At 40.9% G+C, this 25,606-nt stretch overlaps 1 protein-coding gene across 1 annotated transcript in view; it reads right to left on the bottom strand.

Moving 5' to 3' along the window:
- LOC126187305 (cytoplasmic aconitate hydratase-like) overlaps positions 1-25,606 on the bottom strand; it is a 311,989-nt gene that overhangs the window by 33,284 nt on the left and 253,099 nt on the right. Inside the window, exons 14-17 of the mRNA XM_049928298.1 lie at positions 21,835-21,971; positions 20,581-20,728; positions 9,372-9,494; positions 5,332-5,517 (exon numbers count right to left, since the gene is read on the bottom strand). Of these exons, the coding sequence (XP_049784255.1) occupies positions 5,332-5,517; positions 9,372-9,494; positions 20,581-20,728; positions 21,835-21,971 (594 nt within the window). The remainder of the gene's footprint in view (positions 1-5,331; positions 5,518-9,371; positions 9,495-20,580; positions 20,729-21,834; positions 21,972-25,606) is intronic.

Here is a 25,606-nt window from a genome sequence, read left to right as displayed (position 1 = left end):
CAAATAACACTTTTTAATATCTACTTAGCTACTGGCCAGAAATTCTGCAGAGAGGTGTGTGCGAGAGATTGGTAGGTTGTGCAGGACAAGCTGTGGTAGGTTGTGCAGGACTAGCTGCAGTCATGAACACCCCTCTGGATTGAACACATCCCCACAGGTTTTTCACCACATGAAATACCATTTGACAAAAAACCAGCTACTTTCATTGATGAACACATTGAATTCCCAGAATGTTAACCTATTTCAGCATAAGAAAGAGAAGCTGTTGTAAAAGAAACAATGAAGAACCAAGGCGAAGCAAGAAAGAAGAGACATGATGCTAGACTTAAAATAGCACAGTTGAAGACAGAAGGCTTAGTTTTAGTTAAGACCATGAGAGATCCGAACTTTTAACTGCTGAGTTAAAGTTCTTTGGTATCTACATAAGGCGATTACAAGTACTGGAAACCCACATCCAAATGTAACAGACTGATACTATATCTGAAATCTAGGAAGTTGTTTGGGTTAAGGAACATTACTGAACTGAAACCATAGAGCTTAATGAATAGCTGATTAGCTAAACTGAGGTTGCAAATTTAGTTGTTGACTGCAAGGAAAACTTTTAACTGAAGATATTTTTCATGTGCTAATTACAGTTTTTCTTTTCTTTTTTTTTTTTTTTAAGAAAAATACAATTAAATGTTGTCATAAAATTTAACAGTTTCTTATAATAATAAATTGTGTAATACATTCTCGGTATATGATGTCCTATGGTAAACATAGGACCCCAAATGTGTAGCATTTCTTCATTGAGTTTCTATGCTATGTCATTGTCCTATCTGGTTAATCCTTTGGAAACATTATCTTTTATAAATACTGTCATTCTTAGCTACTTAAAATTACTCAATTATGTTGCCTATCAAAAAACACAATAATTGAACCCTGAAGTAATAACTGCATGGAGTTACTTAAAGCAGCTTGTATTCTGAGTAAGTTTAGTGTTTTAGGCCATGAAGGCAGTCATGAACATTGAAACTATTAACCATATTTGAAGACACTCAATAATACTGAAAAACTGGATCTTTGTTTATATTATATGAAAAGTGAGATAGTTGTCTAGAACATTTCATACACTGGAGTGGTAAAGCTACATAGCTGTACTGATTTGACATTGTTGTGTAATAACACAAACATACACTATTACATATTTCGAAGATTGTTCAGGTAACCTACACTCATATGAACAAACGGTGACAGAACATTTCCCACTTAAGTGGAGATTTAAAAAGGCTTCCAATTTTCTTCAGTGAACATTTATTTAAGGTTTCAATACTTAATATGTTTGTATGGTCTACCACTGTAGTTGGTTACATGATTTACATTTAATCTTTGCAAGCTTACAAAAAATTTTCAAAGTCTCATTCTTAATACTATCGGTTTTTTGGATGTAGGAGTTGGCTGTTTCATTCATGTTATTTCTGCCATGACTATTCATACATACATGCACACTGGGGGTGCACACGCAGAGAGAGAGAGAGAGAGAGAGAGAGAGAGAGAGAGAGAGAGAGAGAGGGAGGGAGAGAGAGGAGTTGAGAAATTTCACCCCACATAATTTTCTGACATATTTGTCCATTGATTCAAGTACCTCCAATTCAGTTACTGGTTAGAACGTAAATTGTGGTGTCTTGTTTTAGGGAACATGTCTCTGTGTATTGATACCAAAAAAACATGTTGCAGGGCAAACAAATGACGACATGGTCAATTAGCCCAGTAAAGGCATTACACAAAAGGCCCTTTATTTGCAAAAAATGTGGTAGAAGATTTTTTTTTTTTATCTTGCACATATAGCTGATAGTATGTTGTTTTCAACCTCCAGAATCCTTGGGGGTTTTTGTGACCAGAAAACCATGAATTTTTGCACTTTTTTCACTTTTTTTCCAATTACATTGAAATGTCTGCTTGTGTCTGTGTGTGTGCGAGTGTATACCTGTCCTTTTTTCCCCCGTAAGGTAAGTCTTTCCACTCCCAGGATTGGAATGACTCCTTACCCTCTCCCTTAAAACCCACATCCTTTCGTCTTTCCCTCTCCTTCCCTCTTTCCTGATGAAGCAACCGTTTGTTGCGAAAGCTTGAATTTTGTGTGTATGTTTGTGTTTGTTTGTGTGTCTATCGACCTTCCAGCACTTTCGTTTGGTAAGTCACATCATCTTTGTTTTTAGATATATTTTTCCCATGTGGAATGTTTCCCTCTATTATATTCATATCGTAGTAATTGTTTTGAAGTCGTACCAGCAATTAATTATCATCAATAGCGTTATAAAGTCTTTGACCTCTATGAGAGACTGCTGTTCTTATTCAGTGAGAGGGAAGTATAGAGACTTGGTGGGAATGCATTATGGTAAGGATGCTCTTTGTGAGGCACTTGTTGCAAAGGGACTTTATGTTGTTTTGTAGTACTCCTGAAGACAAAAGTGCTGAGTGTGGAAATACTAAACAATATATCTATTTAAAGTTCAGAAACTGCATTTATTGGAATAATCATCAGAAGTTAGCTGAATAACAATCCTTTGACCATTTAATATTTCTTGGTACAAAGACAATGAGACCAACAACAAACAACGAAGATAAGTACCAATTTAGAATTATAGATATGATGTGGGACTCAACACAAATTAATTTCTAAATAATTGTCAACATCTTGTCTGAAGATAGATCATTGAACAGACAGTACTGGAGATCTCCTTTACAGTATGTGATCATTACACGAACAAGTCACTAACGTCAATATGTTTGGCGACTCCTGCAGTTGCCAGAACAGGAATATTAATTTTCAGTCATGCTCATGAATGTATTTCACAAGCAAAAGCAATGTAGTATTAAGCTGCAGGTTTTTTAACATAAGTTCCTTGAACCTCTTTACACCCACATGGAGGCCAACTCCACTCAAAAGAAAAATGAATACAAATTCAAAAATTTCTATATCTAGGGATTGGGGCTAATTTATCATATTAGATCCACGGAAACCACAGTTAAATGTAGTCTAACCAGAGCAGAATGATTTTCTTATGCTTTGGGAATTACTTTGTCAATGTCATGTTAATAGGAAACAAAAGATTTTGGGATAGTCAGTTCTTTGGCTATAGATAAAATGCTTATCCCACACATGTTATTCACCTGGGAATATATAGCATACATTTTCCTTCAGTGCTCAAAAGGCATTCAAGATAATAAATCTAACAACAAGAGGCAAACATCCAGTGAGGACTTGTACCACACTTACATGGCACCTATATGATTATCTGCAGAAAGGGACAAAGATCAGCAGTCATTAATGCCCCTTACACATCCACAGAGAATGGCATTTTACCAGTTGCCACACCCTCCAGGAGTTGGTGTACAGTTCTTAACAGATGAAAGTGATGGTTAACAATGTAACAGCATGAAAATTACATTTTATTTGCATTTTAAAGAGTTATTTAGTCTTTCTCTACAGTGGACTGATATGCAAAGTGATAATTCCACAAGAAGAAATATTGTAACACAGAGCATTATCTAATATTGTTTCTCTTTGTATCAAAGTACAGGGATAAGAGTGAAATGTAGAACATGCACAAAGTTTAAATACAGAAGTACTTGATTTTATTGTAGTACCTAAAAACAGCAAAAACATGTAAATTTTGTAATTAATGTACGTCATAAAAACAACTAGTGTCTTAAAGTTACTGAAATTAATTCAATACAAAGACAACAACTACCAGAAAAATTACAATTAAGAGTAGTGGTAGAGAACTTTTAGACAGCACAAATACAGCATTTATTACCATAAGCACCAAATGCGAAACTTTAGAATGAAGTATCAACAGTATTGAAGCAGATTCTCTGAATTTTAATGCTCATTTCCCACAAATTAGATTTTTTGATACTGGTTGTTCTTGCATTAAGCCACAGATATAAGAAGAATGTGATTCATACCCCTTTCTGGACATGTTGATCTTGAATTAAATTTGATTCTACAGAACATTTAAGATAAATGCTGGAATATTTCCTTCAGCAAGACAGCAGCAATGTCCCACCTCATCTCTGTCTGAGACAATGACTATAAGCTAGTCTTGTCTGAATAACTGTGTGCAACTATAACCTAGTCAATTCTCATCCCATACAATAAGTCTCTCCTGATCTGCAGTTTTGGGTGGCTTTAACGAAATCTACCCCTTTCCCTAGACCTCTCGAGTTCTTTTTCTTCACTCTTCACCCTTCTTCCTTCCCCTTCATCCCTTCTGCCTGAAGAGGAGCCACTGGCTCCAAAAGCTTGCCAATTACAACAGTCTTTATGCATGTGTTCTGCCACTGCTTGATGAGTAGATTTCTTTTCTATCCAATTATATAACTTACGTCAATTACACATAATGTAAGTCAATTACACATAATGTCACTGTAAAATATCTCTTGAAAAATTTACTATTACAGGTATTCTGTTCACTTTTCACTACCAACTACGCTCTTTACAATCTTGCTCTTGAGTGCCTCTTCCAGCTTGGCACTCCAAAGAGCCACTACTGATTGTGATACATCGCATTTAGGAATCTTATAGCTGTGGTGCCAGAGATGTCCCTCTCAGCTTGATGCCCCAAGCATCAAATTGTGCCACCTGGGCCTTAAATCAGCCCTGTATGTAATGTATTCGTATTATTCTTAATAGATAAGACACATAAGCATGTGAAAGTCTGAAGTCTCTTTGCTGTGCTCTTAAACAAAATGAAACACTGTTAATAATGTGAAAGTATTTCTGATAGTTTACTTCTAGATTTAACACTTAACAAGGCCAGAGCTCGTAAAAAGTACAAACTGTATGTAATGCAATGACAAACACTTCTCAAATATACAAATCCTTGAAGAAATTATATCTTACCCATTGTTCCCCATCCCTCCATCACAAACTTAACATCTACTTTTACCTTCTCCTCCTCCTCCTCCTCCTCCTCCTCCTCCTGACAAAAGTATTATCTCTGAGTACTGAAAGATTGAGATCATTATTTCATTAGCAGTCTGTCAGCCCCTTTCCAATACGTTTTGTTACAGCAGTTGTAAGCAGATGCTCTTATTCTGTGCCACAATGTTTTCATTCAAACTAATTAGTTCTTCCAAATGTTCTTTCTGATGTTTGTGACCTTTACAAACTTTCTGCATTACTTACCACAAGTAGTTTCGAAAGTTTCAGGGATATCATTAAGAGTGGAATCTTGAGAAGTACATCTAAGTGTGTGTGTTGCCAGTGAATCTAACTTTACAGGTTTCCAACATCTTTAAAACATGTACATGCTAATCAATGCAATAAATCACTGAATAGCCAACCTCAACTGTCAGCTGTTGCAGTGGCTTCAGGTCTGCAGGGATATGAATGCTGAACAGCTCTTTTCCTGTGAGGCCAAGAGTCTCTGCATTTTGTCCAGGTAAGTACTGCAAGGGCAAAAGTCCCATTCCAACCAAGTTGGAGCGATGTATCCGTTCATATGATTCTGCAATAACAGCCTTCAAGCCCTAAAAGAAAAGAATCCAACGATAAGACAGAAATTTAATTAGAGAGAACTTATAAAAGCTGTGCATCAATTGTCAAAACCCACAAGTGACAATTACCAATGAAGAACACCTAAATCATAATCAGCCAAATGTGACACCATTAGATTTTCTAACTGGGTTGAGGAAGTGGGATGAGAATGGAAGATCTGGAGTGACTTTCTTTGGTTTCAGCTGCTATTTGTGTGCCCTTTCCCTTTTCTTCATCCTAAAAGAAGTAATATTAGAAAATTCAAAATCTTAATAGACTCATTGTGGGTGTGTCTGGGAGTCTTGTTTAGTTTTTATGCTTTCGATGGATGCTACGTGAAAATAAATTCTATTGGATGTGCTTTTCTGCCTTACCGACAATTAAGGACACAAAGTTCACACAACTGATTTAAAACTCAAAATAAGAACTTCTTGTGATTGAGTTTACATATTGTCTGAATCACATTATGATTACAGAAATAACTGAAACTCTTAATATTATTACAAACACTTCACCTTTCCAAAATCTGTGTTATAATATTTTACTTATTTACACGAGTAGTATTTCTTACAGTTCATCATACACTCTAGAATAAATTCCTTTTCTAGAACATGAAAAATTATACGACAGAAGAATAAAAGTTTAGACTGCTGGTGATAAAGCTTATGCTAGGTGAGGCTTTACTACATAAATGATCAATTAATGTAAAGAAATAAAGTACCTGTTTGCTCACAGAATACTCCCCCCCCCCCCTCTCCACACACACACACACACACACACACACAAATTACCTGCATGGCAACATTGTTTTGGCACTATAACTTTAAAAAGGTAGTAAAGCCCTTAGCCTTGTTTATGTGCTTTTCAATGACAAAGCCTTTGCTCTTCAGTGAGTTGTTATCTTTAATCCTTAAATTATGTAGCTTTGAATGCACATTTCACATTTTAAGACATTTAATACACTCCTGGAAATTGAAATAAGAACACCGTGAATTCATTGTCCCAGGAAGGGGAAACTTTATTGACACATTCCTGGGGTCAGATACATCACATGATCACGCTGACAGAACCACAGGCACATAGACACAGGCTACAGAGCATGCACAATGTCGGCACTAGTACAGTGTATATCCACCTTTCGCAGCAATGCAGGCTGCTATTCTCCCATGGAGACGATCGTAGAGATGCTGGATGTAGTCCTGTGGAACGGCTTGCCATGCCATTTCCACCTGGCGCCTCAGTTGGACCAGCGTTCGTGCTGGACGTGCAGACCGCGTGAGACGACGCTTCATCCAGTCCCAAACATGCTCAATGGGGGACAGATCCGGAGATCTTGCTGGCCAGGGTAGTTGACTTACACCTTCTAGAGCACGTTGGGTGGCACGGGATACATGCGGACGTGCATTGTCCTATTGGAACAGCAAGTTCCCTTGCCGGTCTAGGAATGGTAGAACGATGGGTTCGATGACGGTTTGGATGTACCGTGCACTATTCAGTGTCCCCTCGACGATCACCAGTGGTGTACGGCCAGTGTAGGAGATCGCTCCCCACACCATGATGCCGGGTGTTGGCCCTGTGTGCCTCGGTCGTATGCAGTCCTGATTGTGGCGCTCACCTGCATGGCGCCAAACACGCATACGCCCATCATTGGCACCAAGGCTGAAGCGACTCTCATCGCTGAAGACGACACGTCTCCATTCGTCCCTTCATTCACGCCTGTCGCGACACCACTGGAGGCGGGCTGCACGATGTTGGGGCGTGAGCGGAAGACGGCCTAACGGTGTGCGGGACCTTAGCCCAGCTTCATGGAGACGGTTGCGAATGGTCCTCGCCGATACCCCAGGAGCAACGGTGCATCCGTGCATCGCTGCGGTCCGGTCCCAGGTCGACGGGCACGTGCACCTTCAGCCGACCACTGGCGACAACATCGATGTACTGTGGAGACCTCACGCCCCACGTGTTGAGCAATTCGGCGGTACGTCCACCCGGCCTCCCGCATGCCCACTATACGCCCTCGCTCAAAGTCCGTCAACTGCACATACGGTTCACGTCCACGCTGTCGCGGCATGCTACCAGTGTTAAAGACTGCGATGGAGCTCCGTATGCCACGGCAAACTGGCTGACACTGACGGCGGCGGCGCACAAATGCTGCGCAGCTAGCGCCATTCGACGGCCAACACCGCGGTTCCTGGTGTGTCCGCTGTGCCGTGCGTGTGATCATTGCTTGTACAGTCCTCTCACAGTGTCCGGAGCAAGTATGGTGGGTCTGACACACCGGTGTCAATGTGTTCTTTTTTCCATTTCCAGGAGTGTAGAAACAAATACATCTGTGACTACAAATATGTACACTTCTGCAGAAGGACTTGACAAAATTACTTTCTGTTTTTCATATTTGCACATATTTTTGTGACTACTGTAGGATTAGTTTCAAAATATATGTATATTATTGAAGTGGGAGCACTCATGTAGCAGTAGAGAGAGAGAGGGGGGGGGGAAGCATGCGAGTTCTGTCAAATAGTGAACAATTCATAAAAATTATATGTGAAAAGGGAAATTATATTGTTGTTTCTAAATAAGTAGTAGATGAAGTTCAGTAAACTGGCACTCAGTGTTTATTCACTAATTCCTATTAAACACTGCCTTGTTCTCTTTTTAAATGCACTTATAACACCTTAGCGACTAAGTTACACTCATATGGAACAACGAATCTGAAAATTTACCCAATTTCAGTATATCACTGTGATAATTAAGTTAGATTCACTGAAATCAATGAAGATGAAATTAATGATCATTAACTGACCTGAAACTATATGTGTGGAAAGCAACAAGAAATGCTGAGCCTGCAAAATAATGAATATGTTGCCATTAATGAAGATTTGTGCAATACTACACTCGTACCAAGATTTACTATTTTTTGCTTGCTGTCACCTTATTCATTAGACTAAAAATGCTCCCACTTGCCTTTGGCACTCATATTTTGACCTATGATATCCAAACACAACAACCAGAGGTTACAAGAAGTTTTCTCATACGGTATTGGGAATAGCACCACTGTGTTGGATACACTCATTAAATTGGAGGTTAAGCATTTTGTGCAGTTTCATTCATACCATTTAACGCATTACATTTTCACCAATTTCATTCCCATTGATCTATATCAGAAAAATTAATTCATTTGATTTTTATCTCTTGTGGCACCAGGGTAAGACAGTCCTCCACAAAATCTGTTCCCCATTAGTGCTAATGCCCTGTAAGAAAACCTCTGGTAGTGTAAAGAAATGAAACGTTAAGTGACTAAAAGTTTTGAGTCGGGCCTGGAGATGTGCTCAGAGGATGTAATGGTTATGACAACTGCTTGCAAAAATCAGTAAGTTTCAGTTCAAGTCCTGATCTAGCACACATCTTCATTAGTCACAACCTATTTGTTTTATCATTATGGTTGGTATACAGTGTTTAACTCACATCTATAGCTACAAGCCTACTCTGCAGTTTACATTTACATCTTTGGGTTTGTAGAATACTTTCAGACTATTTCTCGATTGTTCCGCTCTTGAATAGCACATGGTAACAATTAAAACATAAATCTTTCTGTGTGGGCTCCAATTTCTCTTACTTTGTCACCATGGTCATTTTTCCCTATGTAGGCGAGAATCAACAGAATATTTTGGCATTCAGAAAAGAAAGTTGGTCAATGAAATTTCTTGAAATGACCTCGCATTTGTTTTGATGACTGCCACCCCAACTCTCTTACCACACCCAACTTCCATAAACAGCCAACAAAAAATTCCGAACATAATTTCAGAAGGAATTAATTCACAGAAAGTAAAGACCTGACTGACTTACTTACCAAAAGGTAAGGTCCTTTAGCTGCCCAGTCTCTTGAAGATCCTGACCCATAATCTTTACCAACAAGAGCTATGAGAGGTGTTCCTTCCTGTTTGTACCTTTCTGCTGCATCAAATATATCAAGCTGGGGGAAAAAAACAGAATTGAGTTCATTTGATTACAGTTGTACAAGTGTATCTCTTATCTAAGTAATGACAAAGGAAGATCATCATTCACTATATTGTAGGAGAAAAGCTAGTTCTATACATCAGTTTTCCAGAGCAACTTTATGGATTGCTAATCAAATGTAAATTACAAAAGTAATCAATCAGTAAATAACAAAAAATTATGCAAAATTATTAATAATATACATTGCTTAGCATTTGATATTATAGGATTTAACAGTGGTGAGGCCAGAGTAAGAGGTAGTGGGAGGGTGCATGAGGCAGATTTTACAGTTGGGACCAATTCAGGTGTAGGGACTAGGGGGTAAGGACAATGAGTTGGAAATGTCATATGATTTGACTAGAACCTTATGGAGATGAGAAAGACGATGGAAGGAGATAGTGGGTGGTGTTGGGAGCTCTGGGTGATACTGGATAACAATGGGGCATGTCCGAGTGGGACCTGTATTAGAGGTGTTCTCAACACCCATAAAGTGAGCACTTTGCTTGTTATGGATTGAATGGCACCTCATTGTAGCCTGGACTCACGATGAAGAACAATTTAACTACTGCACCCAACTTAAATTCATCTGGTCATTTTCCCAATCCAAAGCTATCTTCCCCGACATACTTACACTTTGAGACCTATCACCTATTCATATCAAACATTCCTCTCTCTGCAGCCAAGGCATCCATGGCAAGCAATTCTGCCCCTCCACTGAATCATCCAACATCCACACCAAGAACCTCTACCAGGGTTCTTGATATATTACTTTGCCAAGGCTATAACTTTTCTAATCAAGCCCTGAAATAAGATCCTCTGTTCATGCTACGCTTCCCCTATAATGGCACAGCTCTACATCTATATCTACATCAACATCTATATCTATATCTATATCTACGTAGATACTCCACAAACCACCTTACGATGCACGGTGGAGATTACCCCAGGTGGTAGCCTTTAAATCAGCCACTATCAGTGATTGCAGACCGAGCGCCACCACACGGCAGGTCTAGTCTAGAGAGACTCCCTAGCACTCGCCCCAGTGTACAGCAGACTTTGCTAGCGATGGTTGAAATATGCTCACTATTTTTTATTTACTTAAATTTGGCATATTTCGTGACAGTACCTTTTCCGTGAAATGTTTACAAGGCGATATTTTTCTTGGCTTCAGCTGTCTAGTGGAAGTATGATTCCACAATGCAGTTTCGTTGGCTGCAGAAATGACCTGGTTCAATGCGTTTGCCTCATTTTTGGTGCTTCAAATACCATTTCTTCGAATGTGGTTTCTTCTTAAAGTTTATATAAAAAAAGTAATAACATAATTCATTTTTTCTGTTCACTAACAAATATTTATAATGGCGACCTGCACATTGTTTTACCGTCAACACACACCAAGAGTTCACTGCCGACTGACTACAGTCAAAGACGACTCCAGTGTCAAAGACATTTTACACAACACACAAGCTTCCACTTGTAATCAGTCTCTCTGATATTCTTCGTCACATTTACTAACAGTAATCAATATGCTGTCACTCTCAAAAATATAAGTAAATTAGCATATAATAAGGCAAATTACAATAAAAAAAATATTCTGACAAAAATATAAGAAAACATTTACAATTTGGTATCGACAAATCCGGTAGAAAATAATCTCCCAGATCCATTACATGGTTCACTGGCTACATATGCTCTCATGTGCAGAGACAACATTGGCGACGAGTGAAAACGGTGTTCTTATCTATCCTTCCCTGATTTCGTTGTGTAATGGCTTCGTCACAATCTCCAGATGTACTGTCCAAATTTTATCGCTTACAGAATCAGCAGATGCAGGCATTACTGGATGCCCTTAGACAGCTTCTCCAGGGTCAATGTGCAATGCAAAACGATGCGGCAGCTGCCGCTCCACCGCTAACGCAGCCACAACACGCAGTTGCACCGCCCATCTGACCTGTTGATGCTGCACTGGAAAGCTGGACAGAGTGGTCACGGCAATTTGGATTCCATCTCGCCGCCTACCGAATTCAAGGTAACAAGCGGCAGCCTTTTCTTTTGTCATCCGTCGGTGTGCAAACCTACCGTGTGATAGTCAAATTATTTCCCCAACGCGACTTAGCGACTCTGTCCTACGAAGAAATTTTGTCTGCATTAGAAGCATATTTCAAACAATCAGTCAATGTAGTTGCGAAACGGTATACCTTCTTTCGTACAAAACGTACGGCAGGTCAGACTAATCAGGAGTGGGTTGCAACCTTGCAAGGCCTTACTAGGGATTGTGCTTTTGAGTGTCAATGTGGACTCCCGTATTCAGATACTATGGTACATGATATAATTGCACAGAAAGTTTCTGATGTTTGTATAAGGGAACAGACTTTGAAACTAGTCAATCCCTCCCTTCAACAAGTGATGGACATATTGGATCGGCAATACACACTTGACTTTGCTCAGGAACCATTTGAAACTTCGCCAGCCATGTTTAAGGTTAACCGGCCTGCTGGGCGAGCTGCACAGAGCAGTAAACAGCCCTCACACCCAGCCGTGCCGCTGCCGCCAGGCTCGCAGCCACGTGTGCCGTGCCAGCAAGCAAATGCAGTGCTTAAATCATGCCCACGGTGCACTGGTAAACTTTCATGTGAGAATTGCCCGTCACACCAAGCTACTTGCTTTTACTGTAATGAAAAAGGACATGTTCAGATTGTTTGCCAGAAAAAGCTCAGATCGGAAACTTCAAACCATTCTAGGCCCTATGCTTCGTGCCTGAATCGGAATAGAACCAAGGATACTCACGCTCGTGAAACTTCGCTTATGGACATTCTTGTCATTCATTCCACTCCGCCGAGAGTGCCACTCTCTCTAACAGTGGATGTGTTCGTCCCAAAAATAGTGTGCGTCGACGTCACCGGAACTCCCGTCAAGTCGCAAGTGATTCTGTACCAGTGTCAGTTCACGTTCCACGAGACAGTCGCTCTTGTCGTCAGCACGACCATCAGTCCAGGGTTGTGGTACCATGTTCATTACAGTCCTCTGTCTTAAAGCTTCTATACCAAGGACATTGGGATATAGTGAGAACGAAACAACTTGCTTGTCAGCACTGTACTTGGTTCGGAATCGATGCCACGATTACGACTATGTGCTCTTCTTGCATGATGTGTGCCGAACAATAATCAGCACCACCGCGGAAATTCTTTGCATGGCCAGCCACTTTCCCTTGGCAATGCTTACGCATCGATTTTGCTGGTCCATTCTAGAATGCTCGATGGTTGGTTGTGATAGATTCAGTCAGTAATTTTCCTTTTGTTGTCCGGATGTCTTCCATGACATCATCTGCCACCATCCAAGCGTTATCTGCTGTCTTTTGCATTGAAGGTCTTCCACACACAATTGTTTCCGACAATGGCCCACAATTAATGTCTGCAGAATTTCAGTCATTCTGCAAGGCCAATGGTATTCAACATCTGACATATGCACCATTTTCGTGACAGTCAAACGGTGCCGCTGAACGATTGGTCAGGACTTTCAAGTCACAGGTGTTGAAGTTGAAAGAGTCGCATTCTAGGGAGGACGCGTTATTGCTCTTTTTGTCCTCGTATCACTCTCAACCCCGAGGTGGTAGCTTGCCAGCTGAGTTGCTCCACGGTCGCCATCATCGAATCTTGATGTCTTAGGTACATCCTGTGCAGCAGCAGATGCCTGCTTTTGCCCCAGGCGACGTTGTCTACTACCGCCACTATCGAGGTTCAAGGCTGCCACAGACGCGCTATGTACCTGGTTTTGGGGGCCCCTGGTGAGGTGCGCCTGCATCTCAATCAGCTGCGCCTCTGTCGTCGCACGGGATCTACCGCTCCCCGTCTGCTTTCAGTGAGGGTGCCGTCCTGTCAGCGCCCCGGGGACCCATCTACTGGTTTGCCTCAGCCCCGAGTGTTACCGACGCTGCCTTCCATTTTGCCCCATGGCATGCGCCGCCGGCGACGCCTGCAGTGGACGCATCACTGCCGCCGTCGGGCGCCTCCCTGGGTCACGCGCCGCCAATTGCTTCCTGTGACCAGTTGTCCTCCGACATGGAACTCTTGCCCGCTCCGGACCATATGTAGTCTTCACCCGTCGGGTGCCCCGGCCCGATGGAGGTCGACCCTTCGGCCCCTCCTATCTCTCTAAAGGCGCAGACACTGCATGTTGGCTTGCACACTGGAGTAGTTTTTCAGGCGTTCCCTAGCTCCCCACAGTCCGAATGGCAGGGTGCGGGTGGCACAGCCTCGCCTGTTGTTAGGCTCCCCACCTCGTCGCATACGTCAACATGGGGTCCTCCCCACGGCGGGTGGAGGCCTTATACCACAACCGTATGCCAATTTGTGGGGGAGGACTGTGGTGTCACCGCCAGACACCACACTTGCTAGGTGGTAGCCTTTAAATCGACCGCAGTCTGTTAGTATACGTCGGACCCGCGTGTCACCACTATCAGTGATCGCAGACCAAGCGCCGCCACACGGCAGGTCTAGTCTAGAGAGACTCCCTAGCACTCGCCCCAGTTGTACAGCCAACTTTGCTAGTGATGGTTCACTGGCTACATACGCTCTCATTTGCAGAGACGACAGTTTAGCATAGCCTTCAGCTATGTCATTTGCTATGACCTAGCAATGCGCCATATTCAGTTACCATGTATCCTGAACAGATAATATTGTGAATCTTGTACCGTCAAGAGCAACGTTCATCATTAATGGATTAAATTTAAGTATCAAAGTAATTACGTCCGCTTCCTGAATTCTAATTCCTTGTCATGTTCCAGGCCTCACATCAGTATAGTCCTTCCCTCCTCACGCCAGCCTGCGTGAGCTAAAACGTGTGCATTTCGGCCTCCTCTAGTAACACGGTGTTGGCTCTTCTGCCAACACATTTACGTGTCATAAAAGCAGGCTAATACTAATACTGCATCTGAACATTACAGGTTTGATCTTCCTACTCATCTGCATTAACTTACATTTTTCCACATTAGGGCTAGCTGCCATTCCTCACACCAACTGGAAATTTTGTCTAAGTCACCCTGTACCTTCCTACAGTCAATCAACTTCGACACCTTATCGTACATCACTGCATCATCAGCAAACAACTGTAATTTGCTGCCCACCCTTTCCGGCAAATCATTTATGTATATAGATAACAGCGGTCCTATCACACTTCCCTTGGGTACTCCTGATGATAGCCTGGTCTCTGATGAACACTCGTTGTCGAGAACAACATACTGGGTTCTATTATTTAAGAAATCTTCGAACCACTCGCATATCTGTGAACTTATTCCATACGCTCATACCTTCATTAACAGCCTGCAATGAGGCACCATGTCAAATGCTTTCCAGAAATCTAGAAATATGGAATCTAGCCTGTTGCCCTTCATCCATGGTTCTCAGTATATCATGTGAGAAAAGGACAAGCTGAGTTTCGCATGAGCAATGCTTTCTAAAACCATGCTAATTCGTGCACATATGCTTTTTAGTCTGAAGAAAGTCTATTATATTCGAAATGAGAATATGTTCAAGGATTCTGCAGCAAACAGACGTTAAGGGTAATGGTCTGTAATTTTGTGGGTCCATTCTTTTACCTTTATTATGTACTGGTGTGTTTTTTTTTCCAGATGTTTGGGACACTGCACTGGGAAAAAGATTCACGATAAATGCAAGTTAGGCATAGGGCCAATGCCATAGAGTACTCTTTGTAAGACCGAACTTCATCTGGACTTGGTGATTTATTTGCATTCAAATCCTTCAGTTGTTTCTCTATGCCAGTTATGCGTATTACTATGTCATCCATACGGGAGACTGCCTGATGGTCAAACAATGGTATGATGATGATGATGATGATGATTGTTAGTGTTTTAGGGCGCACTAATAATCATCATAATCATACCATTGTTTGACCATCAGGCAGTCTCCCGTATGGATGACATAGTAATACTGTTTATATGATTCTCCTGTGTGAAGGATTTATTGATTGTGAAATTAAAACTTTGGCTTTCATTCTGCTATCTTCAACAGTCACACCACACTGATCAACAAGGGACTGAATGAAATACTTGGAGCCGCTTAGCAATTTTACATACGACCAAAATTTTCTCGGGTTCTCTGCCAGATCTTTTGCTAAGGCGTGATAGTGGTGATAGTTGTATGCTTCACGCTTAGATCTTTTCACAGACTAACAAATCTCTACTAACCTTCACTTGTCATCATTTGTGTGCTTTGAAATGGGAGTGCAACAGCCTCTGCTTCCTCAGTATCCACCAAATTTCATTATTAAATCATGACAGGGTTTTTCCATCCTTTATCCACTTACTAGGCACTTAATTCTCCAGCCCACAAGTTACAATCTGCTTAAAATTCCGTCATAATTCCTCTGCATCCATCTCACTGGAGCTAAGTGATGCCAATTCACTATCTAAGTGAGATATTAAAAACTGATTATCTGCTCTATCTAGCAGAAACTCTCTCCTATCCTTCCTGACTGACTTATGAACTTTCGCAATGATAGTTGCTATAATGACATCATGATCACTAATCTCCGTTTCTGTAATGACACTGTCTATAAGGTCCAGCCTATTTGTAGCTACAAGGTCTAAGATATTTCCACTGTGTGTGGGCAACTGAGCTAGCTGCTCAAGACAAATTTCAGAAAATGTGTTCAAAAGTATTTTGCATGACTGTCTGTCTGTACTCCCCACAATGAATCTTTAGACATCCCAGTCTATTACCCGGCAGTTTAAAGTTGCCTCCAACTAGTATTGCATAATTTAGGTATTTACGAGCTATTGACAGTGGACTTTCTTTGAATGACTCTAGAACTGGGTGGCCGGTAAAACAATCCAACCATTAACTTGGTTTCACCTACACCTGTTACACGCGACCAGATGACTTCACTGTCACACACAACTCCAACCTCAGTAGAGAGAATATCTTTGTCAACTGCAATGAACACTCCCTCTCCTATGGCCTCTAATCTGTCTTTCCAATATATGTTCCGTGATTTGCTAAATATCTGACAGCTTTCCACTTCAGGTTTCAGTCAGCTCTAGGTGCCAGTCCTAATTTGAGTGCAAAAACTTTCCTGCAGGGCAGTAAATTCGGGAACTCTGTTACAAATACTTTGACAGTTTACTGATAAAACTGTGACAGTTGAAGTGTCTTTATTCTGATCACCACTGTTTGACTTTCCTTGCTGCATATCGACTGGCGAGTACTCATCAGAGCACCTCTAACTACTGCCTCGCTGAAAAAAACCTGACCAATCAAGGGGAGTCCTGCAAATCCCTACACGATACACAGATCTAGAAATCTGCAGCAAGACCGTCACAGACTCAGTTAAGCTTTTGGTTGAGACCCTCCACTCTGCTTCAAATCAATTGACCCCAATCAACTCTGGGAATGATGCTACACATTGCGAGCTCTGCTTGCACTACACACGCGAGGCAGCAGTCTTCACCGCCTCCGCCAGTTGCCTGTATGAAATGAGGATTGCCTTAGAACCCATGTGACAGGTGTCATCGCTGCTAACGTGAGCCACAACTTGCCGACGACTGCACCCTGCATGCATTATAGCCACAGTCAAGGCCACCTCCACATCTCGGATGAGGCCTCCCAGCAAACACACTGATCACACATTGGCTTTCTTTCCAGCTCTGAACACTATCTGCTTAAGTGGCTCCATAATGCGCCTAACATTGGAGCTCCCAACAACTAGCAAACCCCTCACCCCATGTGCATGCTCAAACCCTGCTGACAGAGTGGCCACCTGTCCACTCATAGGGTGAATGGGTGATGCCAGGTGACCAGTCTCTAGATTGGCCCTCTGCCTCAAGTGACAGGAATGTGTTACCACTTGCCACACACCCTGCTGTTTGGGGCAAAACCACTGCATTGGGTGCACTAGGAGGGGCCTCAGAAACAGATCATATGTGCAAAACAAATGACGCCTCAGGTGTCCCATGTGACGTGCCAGATTCTCCGACACTGCTACACCCTGAGGTAGCAGTCTCATGGTGACTGATCGTAGCCAAGAGTACATTCAGCTGTTTGCAAACTGCACTGCAGGCAGCTCCTCCAGCGTCCACACACAGCAAGCACACTTCCTAGCCATCCTGGAAAAGCTAACTGAAGAAGTGAACTACAAAAGCGGACTATCCTAGACATGCAACCTGCTACGCTCCTGATGTGTCACCAATGGATGTTGATGTGTTTTACGAGTTATGTAACTGGCTGTTCAGTGAGCAACAATTGTACTACAGACTGAATGAAGTGTGTGTGTGTGTGTGTGTGTGTGTGTGTGTGTGTGTGTGTGTGTGTGTGTGTGTGTGTGTGTTTTCGTGCATATAAACATGGATAAAACATTTATATCAAGAACAGATGAACTGCAGAAATGACTAACTTGAGAACTGTGTACTCTGGTTTTATGAATGGATGAACCAAGAAAGCTTTTCAGTGGACACAAATCGATGGGTCATTGGTGAAACAATGCCTGTGCACCTATCAGGTTTGAACATTTTAGGAACTATTTTTTGATGTGATTACGCCTTGAACTGTGTCACATCAATCAATGAACTGATATTGTTTCATAGGTGCAAGGAGTACGACACTGTACAGTGGGATATACTCTGCAAATACATCAGTACTGCATATTTCAAACTGTGCACACTCTGAAGCTGCAACCCCATTACAACAAGGTCATGATGACAGCTGCAACAGTAAAAGAGTCTAATAATTACTTTCAAAGATGTATACCAGATATGAGGATCTTATTTTCAATGCAGGATCATCAAACAACATCACTGCACATCATCACTGCCACGCTCTCGCATAATCTCAGATGTTGAATTAATCACTGTTACTAAGACACTCAAGTTCGTTCCATGTAACATGAGATCATGTCACCACTTGGCTGGTAATGTGTGCGTGAGGTATGCTTACTTGTGTGAATGTATGTGTTCCTTTTCTGAAGTAGTCTGCAGTCAAAAGCAGAATGTGTAACAATCTTCTCATTGCATCCTTCTGCAACTCTATGTGTCACTTTTACAGTGAGTAGAAATCTATCATTTTCATAATATCTTTGATATTCCATCCTTGAATTCCCATTATAATAAAGTTCTTTGAGACACAAAAGTTTTTGTCCATTAATAAGCACAGATTTAGGAAGCATTACTCCTGTGAAACTGACTTTACCTTTTCCTCACACGATGTACTGAGAACCTCGGATGAAGGACAACAAGCAGATTCCATATTCCTAGATTTTCAGAAAGTATCTTGCACGATGCCTCACTGCAGACTGTTGATGAAGGGTTGAACACATGGAATAGGTAACCAGATATGTGAGTGGCTCTAAGACTTCTGAAGTAAAAGAACCCAGTACGCAGTCTTCAATGGCAAGAGTTCGTCACAGACAAAGGTATCATCAGGAGTGCTTCACAGAAGTGTGATACAATGGCTCTTATTCGTGACATACATAAATGATCTGATGGATACGGGTGAGCAGCAATCTGAAACTTTATGCTGATGATGCTGTAGTATATGGCAAAATATTATCATTGAGTGAATGTACATGGATAAGAGACGATTTAGACAGAATTTCTATTTGGTGTGACTAATGGCAGCTAGCTATAAATGTAGGAAAACCTATGTTAGAGCAGGTTGCTGCAAAAATGTTTGCTCGACTGTTTGTGATTCACACCAGGTTGGATTACAGGCAGACATTGACGCAATTCAGAGGCATTTTGCTATATTTTTCCCCATTAGGTTTGATCAACATGCGAGTGTTATAGAGGTGCTTCATAAATTCAAATGAGAATACCTAGAAGGAAAGAGACTTTCTTTTTATAAAACACTATTGAAAAAATTTAGAGAACTATTATCTGCAACTGACTGCAGAATAATTCTATCACCGTTAATGAACATTTCATGTAGGACTGCAAGGGTAAGGTAAGAGAAATAGGGCTTGTTGGGGGTATATAAGAAATCTTTTTCCCTCACTTTGTTCACAAGTGGGAAACGAATATTTAGTAAAGGCTTGTCGGGTATGTACATACATGCAGATAATGAAATTAGGTCCCCAGCTGATTACAAGATAATTTATATTATTTAAATTTAAGTCTAACATTCCCATGTGTTATATCCAACCAGCCAGTCTTCTTTCATTGTCCCCTCACTTCCATAACATCCTATGAAACCTTATAACATTCCCAAACCATTATCCTTACCCCTAATGTTCCCATCCCTGCAACCATTACCACTGTAAAACTGGCTCCATGCACCCCACAGAACACACTGTCTTGGGGACACCCAGTACCCGGTTGTTGAATATGCTCTACAGCATAACTCTAGGATCGTGAGTGCTTGCGAAGCCACGCAAGTTTCCCTTAACTCCAGTGATGTGAACTTAGTCTCTCCAACACATCTTCACTGCCTGATACCATCCACGACTTAACCTCTATTGACACAACCCTCCTTTTCTTGTCTCCTAATTCAAAATTTATTGTTTCTATTGCCTCATTTAATTATTTTCTTATTGCTTTAACTTTTTGTCTCCATTCTCTTCCCGTCCTTTTTTTTCCTCATCCTAGCTCTTAATGGCACTATTCACTTCTCTTACACTTAATCTTTACTTCTCACTCTATCATCATCTTTGGGCTGCAGCTAGCACAATGCTTATCAATGTTTTATCTCTGACCTCCTCCTCCTCTCTCTTGACACATCCATTTTCATCTTTGTCTACCCTTGTCCTAAATACAGATGGGCCCCTTCCATCCTGCTGTCTGAATGGCACGTTGTTCCTTTTTAACATTCCCAGTCTATCACTTTCTCGTCCCCGAGGAAGGAGGTAACAGTTCAAACACCTAGAACAGTGTCGTCCGTTTTAGTTTTAAATGCCTCTATCAGTAGTCACATACATTTTGCCTCCTGAAGGTAAGTACTGTCCAGTGGTTCCACTTAATAATTTATGAGAATATTTCAGTAACAGTGACATCTAAGCACCCTTCACAAAAAGAACAAATACATAACCAAGCAACAAAACAAAATCAATTTGCAGACACTCACTTCTTCTCCTGATGGTACATGAACAGTTTTTGGTCCAGATTTTGACATGAATTTATTCACCAACCTAATGTTTGCAAAAGTACCACGAACCATGACTGCATCATTACCTCTTCTTGAACCATACGAGTTGAATTCACGCGGAGTTAGCCTGAAATTTTGTTTAACAGTTAGCCAATGACAATCTGGTGAATACTTCTTATGAATAAAATACCGAAACATACAGTCTTGGGAGTCAGTTTGACATGTGAAACTATATTAGTAAAAACTTCCCATTTATATGATACACAAAGCAGTATCACTACATTACAGAATACTTACATCATTGCTGAGTGGCAACAAAGCATTATTCACAGATGTGTGAGTAAACATGAGACAAATGTGGTTTTTATTCCAGAAAAAAAAAAAAAAAAATTGTTGACGCCTGTGGCAGTGTTGAATGAGTGGAGAACACATAGGAAAGAGCCAATGTCAACATTCAATGCTAGACATGTGCTACAACCAGACAGAGAAATAGAATAATAAAATAAACAAAAAAGCAGTGTAACAGGTAGGTGGAGGAACAAAAAATTATATGGCATGTATAAATTGTTAGAGGGAATATACACCAAATTTAAAGAAAAATGAAGAACAAACACAATTGTTATCTCTGAGATCTTAGTGAGATGACTTATTACAGGTTTACAGTTAATTAAAGCTTCCCATTATTGTGGCCGGGGTCTTCAGGTGTTTTGAGGGGAGGTCTTACTTGTTCAGACTCCCTGACTTGTGTCAGACTATGGATTCCAGTTAGCGAGCGTACATGCGACTATCAATCTTAACTCCTGAAGACAACTAGGCCAGTCGCTGAAATATTGTGTGGAAAGACAGAACTGTAATCTACACTTGAAAAATAACTATGTACCATCAAGAACACAATTAACTTTCAGTGTCTACTGTTACCAGTCTTTATAAACTGCTTATTCAGTTCTCTTTGAACACTATACAACCACATTTATGGGAGTTCGTCATTTTGCTATAAAAATTATGGGACAAAAGTGGGCTGTTGCATATAGTCGAGGTGCTGGTAATCTGCTATTCTGTGCATTTGAAAATTTGTGGCTTTGTGTGTATTTAAATAATATGCTGTGCAACACAACCACTAAAAAGGCGGGGGAATATGTTTTCTGCATTACATTCACACACAAATGATTTCTAGATCAAAGAGTATTTGTTACACATTACATTGTACAAAATTCATGACAAAATAACAGTTACCCTCGTGAAGCTAAGTATCTTGCTGCTGGACTGTTTCTAGCTATGCTACCAGCTGGTGAAATGTGATCTGTAGTCACAGAATCTCCTAAATTGAGCAACACTCTTGCTTTTACAATTGACTTAATTTCTGGGAGTTCCTGGAAGGTAAACGTATAATAAGACTTCAGTACCAGCACAATTATTTTGAAATTAAATTTGAAATTGTGTACATTACTAAAACAAATTATCATAATTATCACCATTATCATCATTATCACCATCATCATCATCATTATTATTATTATATTTATAGGGAAATAAGCAGTACTGTAATACACATCACAATCATAAATATCACATCTATATTTATTTATACGTTAATGTACTGTGAAAAGCGTAACGTATCAGAAGAAACAGAAGACTAATGAACAGTTCTTTCCTCATTTAATACACATGTAGCATGTATGTCTCTCACTTCTTAAAATAATAAGCACATTATTATATGCATAAATATAGAATCATCCTAATGATATGTATAACTCATTTTTAAGTGTGGAACTGTGTCATAGACAAAGAACTGAAGACAACTGACAAATAGTTCAACTTTCAGTCTAATCAATCTCTCTCAAAAATTAAAAATGGACTCGTGCTTCATAACAAGAACAAAGTAACAGCGTCATGCATCATGTCACATGTCAGTCTTAATTGAGACAAAAAAGTGCAGTATAGACTGAAGACAACAAGTACAATGATGTTTGGATTTGGAGTGAAAGCCAAACAAAGAATTTTATGATGTGAAATAATGGTTAGAAGAGGGAAAGGTAACTGAATATGGATGAAGTGCAGGCCATCAAATGGTGAAGAACACTTAACTGAGTAGGGTTATGGGACTAAACGGTGAGGTCATCAGTCCCGCGATTCCAATGTTACTCATGGAAGAGAGGAGTTCCACTAAAAGTGGACAGATCCAGTCAGATGAGTTAAACTATAAAATAAGGAAGTTAAAACATGCACAGCAGAAGCCATAAATGGGTAAACCAAATCTAAAAACTGGAAAAACAGAGGTGTAAAAGAGCGGTCTTTCCACAGTGGAGTGGTCATGGGTCCTAGACTGAGAAAACATGAAGAGAGGCCCCAACCACAACCATCCTGTCCCTGCTCCAGGAGTAAAGCAAAACCTTTTATCTGAAAATAAAATGGTACTTTCACAGAGGAAACTGAGGACCAGTTCAACCATCAGTGAATCATCTGCCAATATTAAAATAAAGGAAACTTGAAGACTATACTTAGTAGGGACAAAAGAAGGGGATATTCCACAAATGTATAGGATACTGTCAGTCTGGCTCAAATGGCTCTGAGCACTATGGGACTAAACATCTATGGTCATCAGTCCCCTAGAACTTAGAACTACTTAAACCTAACTAACCTAAGGACAGCACACAACACCCAGTCATCACGAGGCAGAGAAAATCCCTGACCCCGCCGGGAATCGAACAGTCTGGCTCCAAAACCACACTGTAGAGGTGGTTTTTTATGCAAGAGGAAAAATGGGTGAGCCTGGTATGATTAATGCACAGACAGCATAAGACAGTGGACTCCTTCCAAGAGGAGCAGAAGGAAGAGCCCCAAACTGCCATTGTCTCCTTGATTGTGTGAGGTTTATTACTGACAACAGTAGCGCACCAGATCTCGTTCCATTTTTGGACAAAGAGAGATTTGACCTGGATCCACATATCTGCAGCTGGAATCATGAAAGGGAATGGGTGTGTAAGTATCTGCTTCTATAGCCAAATGGTCAGCCAGTTCATTCCCTGGGATGCCCACATGACTTGGCACCCAGAGAAAGGCAACTGAGCAGGCAGCACAGCCAAAGGCTGCGAGATCATGGATAGCAGAGACCAAAGGGTGACGAGAGTAGCATCTGTCGAGCCTGCAGGCTGTTCATTGAGTCAGTACATATTTAAACACTGTGGAGGGAAGCCTGAGTAACAAAATGGATGGCTCTGTCAATTGCCAGCAGCTCTGCTGTGAAAACACTACATGATCCCGGCAGTAAATGGTGTTCCAGTCCAGCAGGAAACGTGAAAGCGTATCCCACCTTATCTATCACCTTAAAAGCATCAGTGTAGAAGTGGTAGCACCTTGGAACTCTGCAAGAATGGAATGTACAAGACACCAGAGGACCATAGGGGTTACAGAGACCTTAGGACCCTCCAATAGGTAAGTCCTAATCTGTGGTCTAGGCACCATCCAAGAGGGGTGTGCGAGGAAATACATGAGGCGCATTCCAGTGAGTGGAGATGGAGATCTCAACAGAGGGAAGTGAGATGCATTCCAATGGGCAATCCTACTCATGGGTGATTATCAGGAGGGCGACATCCCTCGTTTGCAAAGAGGGCAGGGTACATGGGATCGTCAGGGAGTTGGCGAATGGTGATTATTTAAGAAACTAGGAGTTGGCTCCATTGTATTTGTAGCGAGGGAATCCTCGCTTCTGCAAGGAGACTGCCACCAGGACTAGTGCGAAAGGCATCAATAGCCAGATGCACCTCACAATGTATTTTCAGAGTGGATCAAGCCAATGAGCCATAAACCTGACCACCATAATCTAGTCTGGACAAGACCAGAGCACAGTAAAGATGGAGAAGAGCACCATGATCTGCACCCCAAGATGCGTGCGCCAGGAGGCAGAGAGCATTAAGCTTCATCATGCATTTCGTCTTCAGGTGAAGAATATGAGGCAGCCATGTCAGCTTTTTTTAATTTATTTTATTTTTACCTTCAAACCAATCTTCAAAATCCTATAAGCAATGACTGAAACACTTTTGTGTACTCACTGATGTGTTCATAAATATCTAAATTCAAGAATTTTGGTGAGGAAATATTGTCCAAATTTCCTCCTTGAAACTGACTCAATTCCCGATAATTCAAGCCTTGCTTTCTAAAAAAAATTCACAATTTTTGCAACTTTATCCATGGTGCACCTAAACATCTGGTAAACTTTTGCACATAGCTGTTCTTCTACAGCCAGGAATTATATCTTCCCCAACTATGGTACATTTCAAATAAATAACATCCAACATCCAGTAACAGTCAAATCTTCTTCAGCACCCCTTACGAAAACTGCAAGTTGAGCTATGCTGTGATTGTCGGTGCTCTCATCAAGGGCAATCAAGTACTCTACAAAGTTACGACATTTATTGTGCAACTGCTCTTCAATTCTGCATCAATTCCTTGTGTTCTTCGAGAAATTGTATGTTCAAACAACCTTAACGCCTCACATTGGGCCACTACAGATGGGCAAATTATTTCTGAACACTCTACAAAACACTCTTTTACAAACTGACCATCCGTAAAAGTGCTTTCTGAAGTGCAGTCCAGCTCAGATGTCTGCAGGACAGCAATAGTAATAATCAACTTTAAAATCTTACCACACAAACAGTCTCATAATTTAGTTTAACAACAATATCTATAGAGAAATAGTGGAAGTTTCAGTAGATATGAGTACAATTACAAAATGGTAGATTTTCATTTTTATTTTAGAATGAAATAAGGTTTACCTCTTCAGATTGTGACAATTCTGATTTTAATTTAGTAATCTGTTTGCTTCTGCCTGATCCAACAACCCCTTGCATGTTGAGAAGTTTTTATTTTTATAGTGACAGTGATGCTTTGATATTTAAGGTAGAATGGCACATTAAGCACAGTGCCTTCCCATCAGACTTTAAAAACAAATACAAATCTTTCCACAGAGCATTAAAAAAAGGCACACCTAAATAGTAACCATTTCTGC

This window comes from Schistocerca cancellata, chromosome 5 (assembly GCF_023864275.1).
Source record: "Schistocerca cancellata isolate TAMUIC-IGC-003103 chromosome 5, iqSchCanc2.1, whole genome shotgun sequence".
NCBI classification, from domain to species: Eukaryota; Metazoa; Arthropoda; class Insecta; order Orthoptera; family Acrididae; genus Schistocerca; species Schistocerca cancellata.
This window is presented reverse-complemented; position numbering and strand designations above follow the sequence as displayed.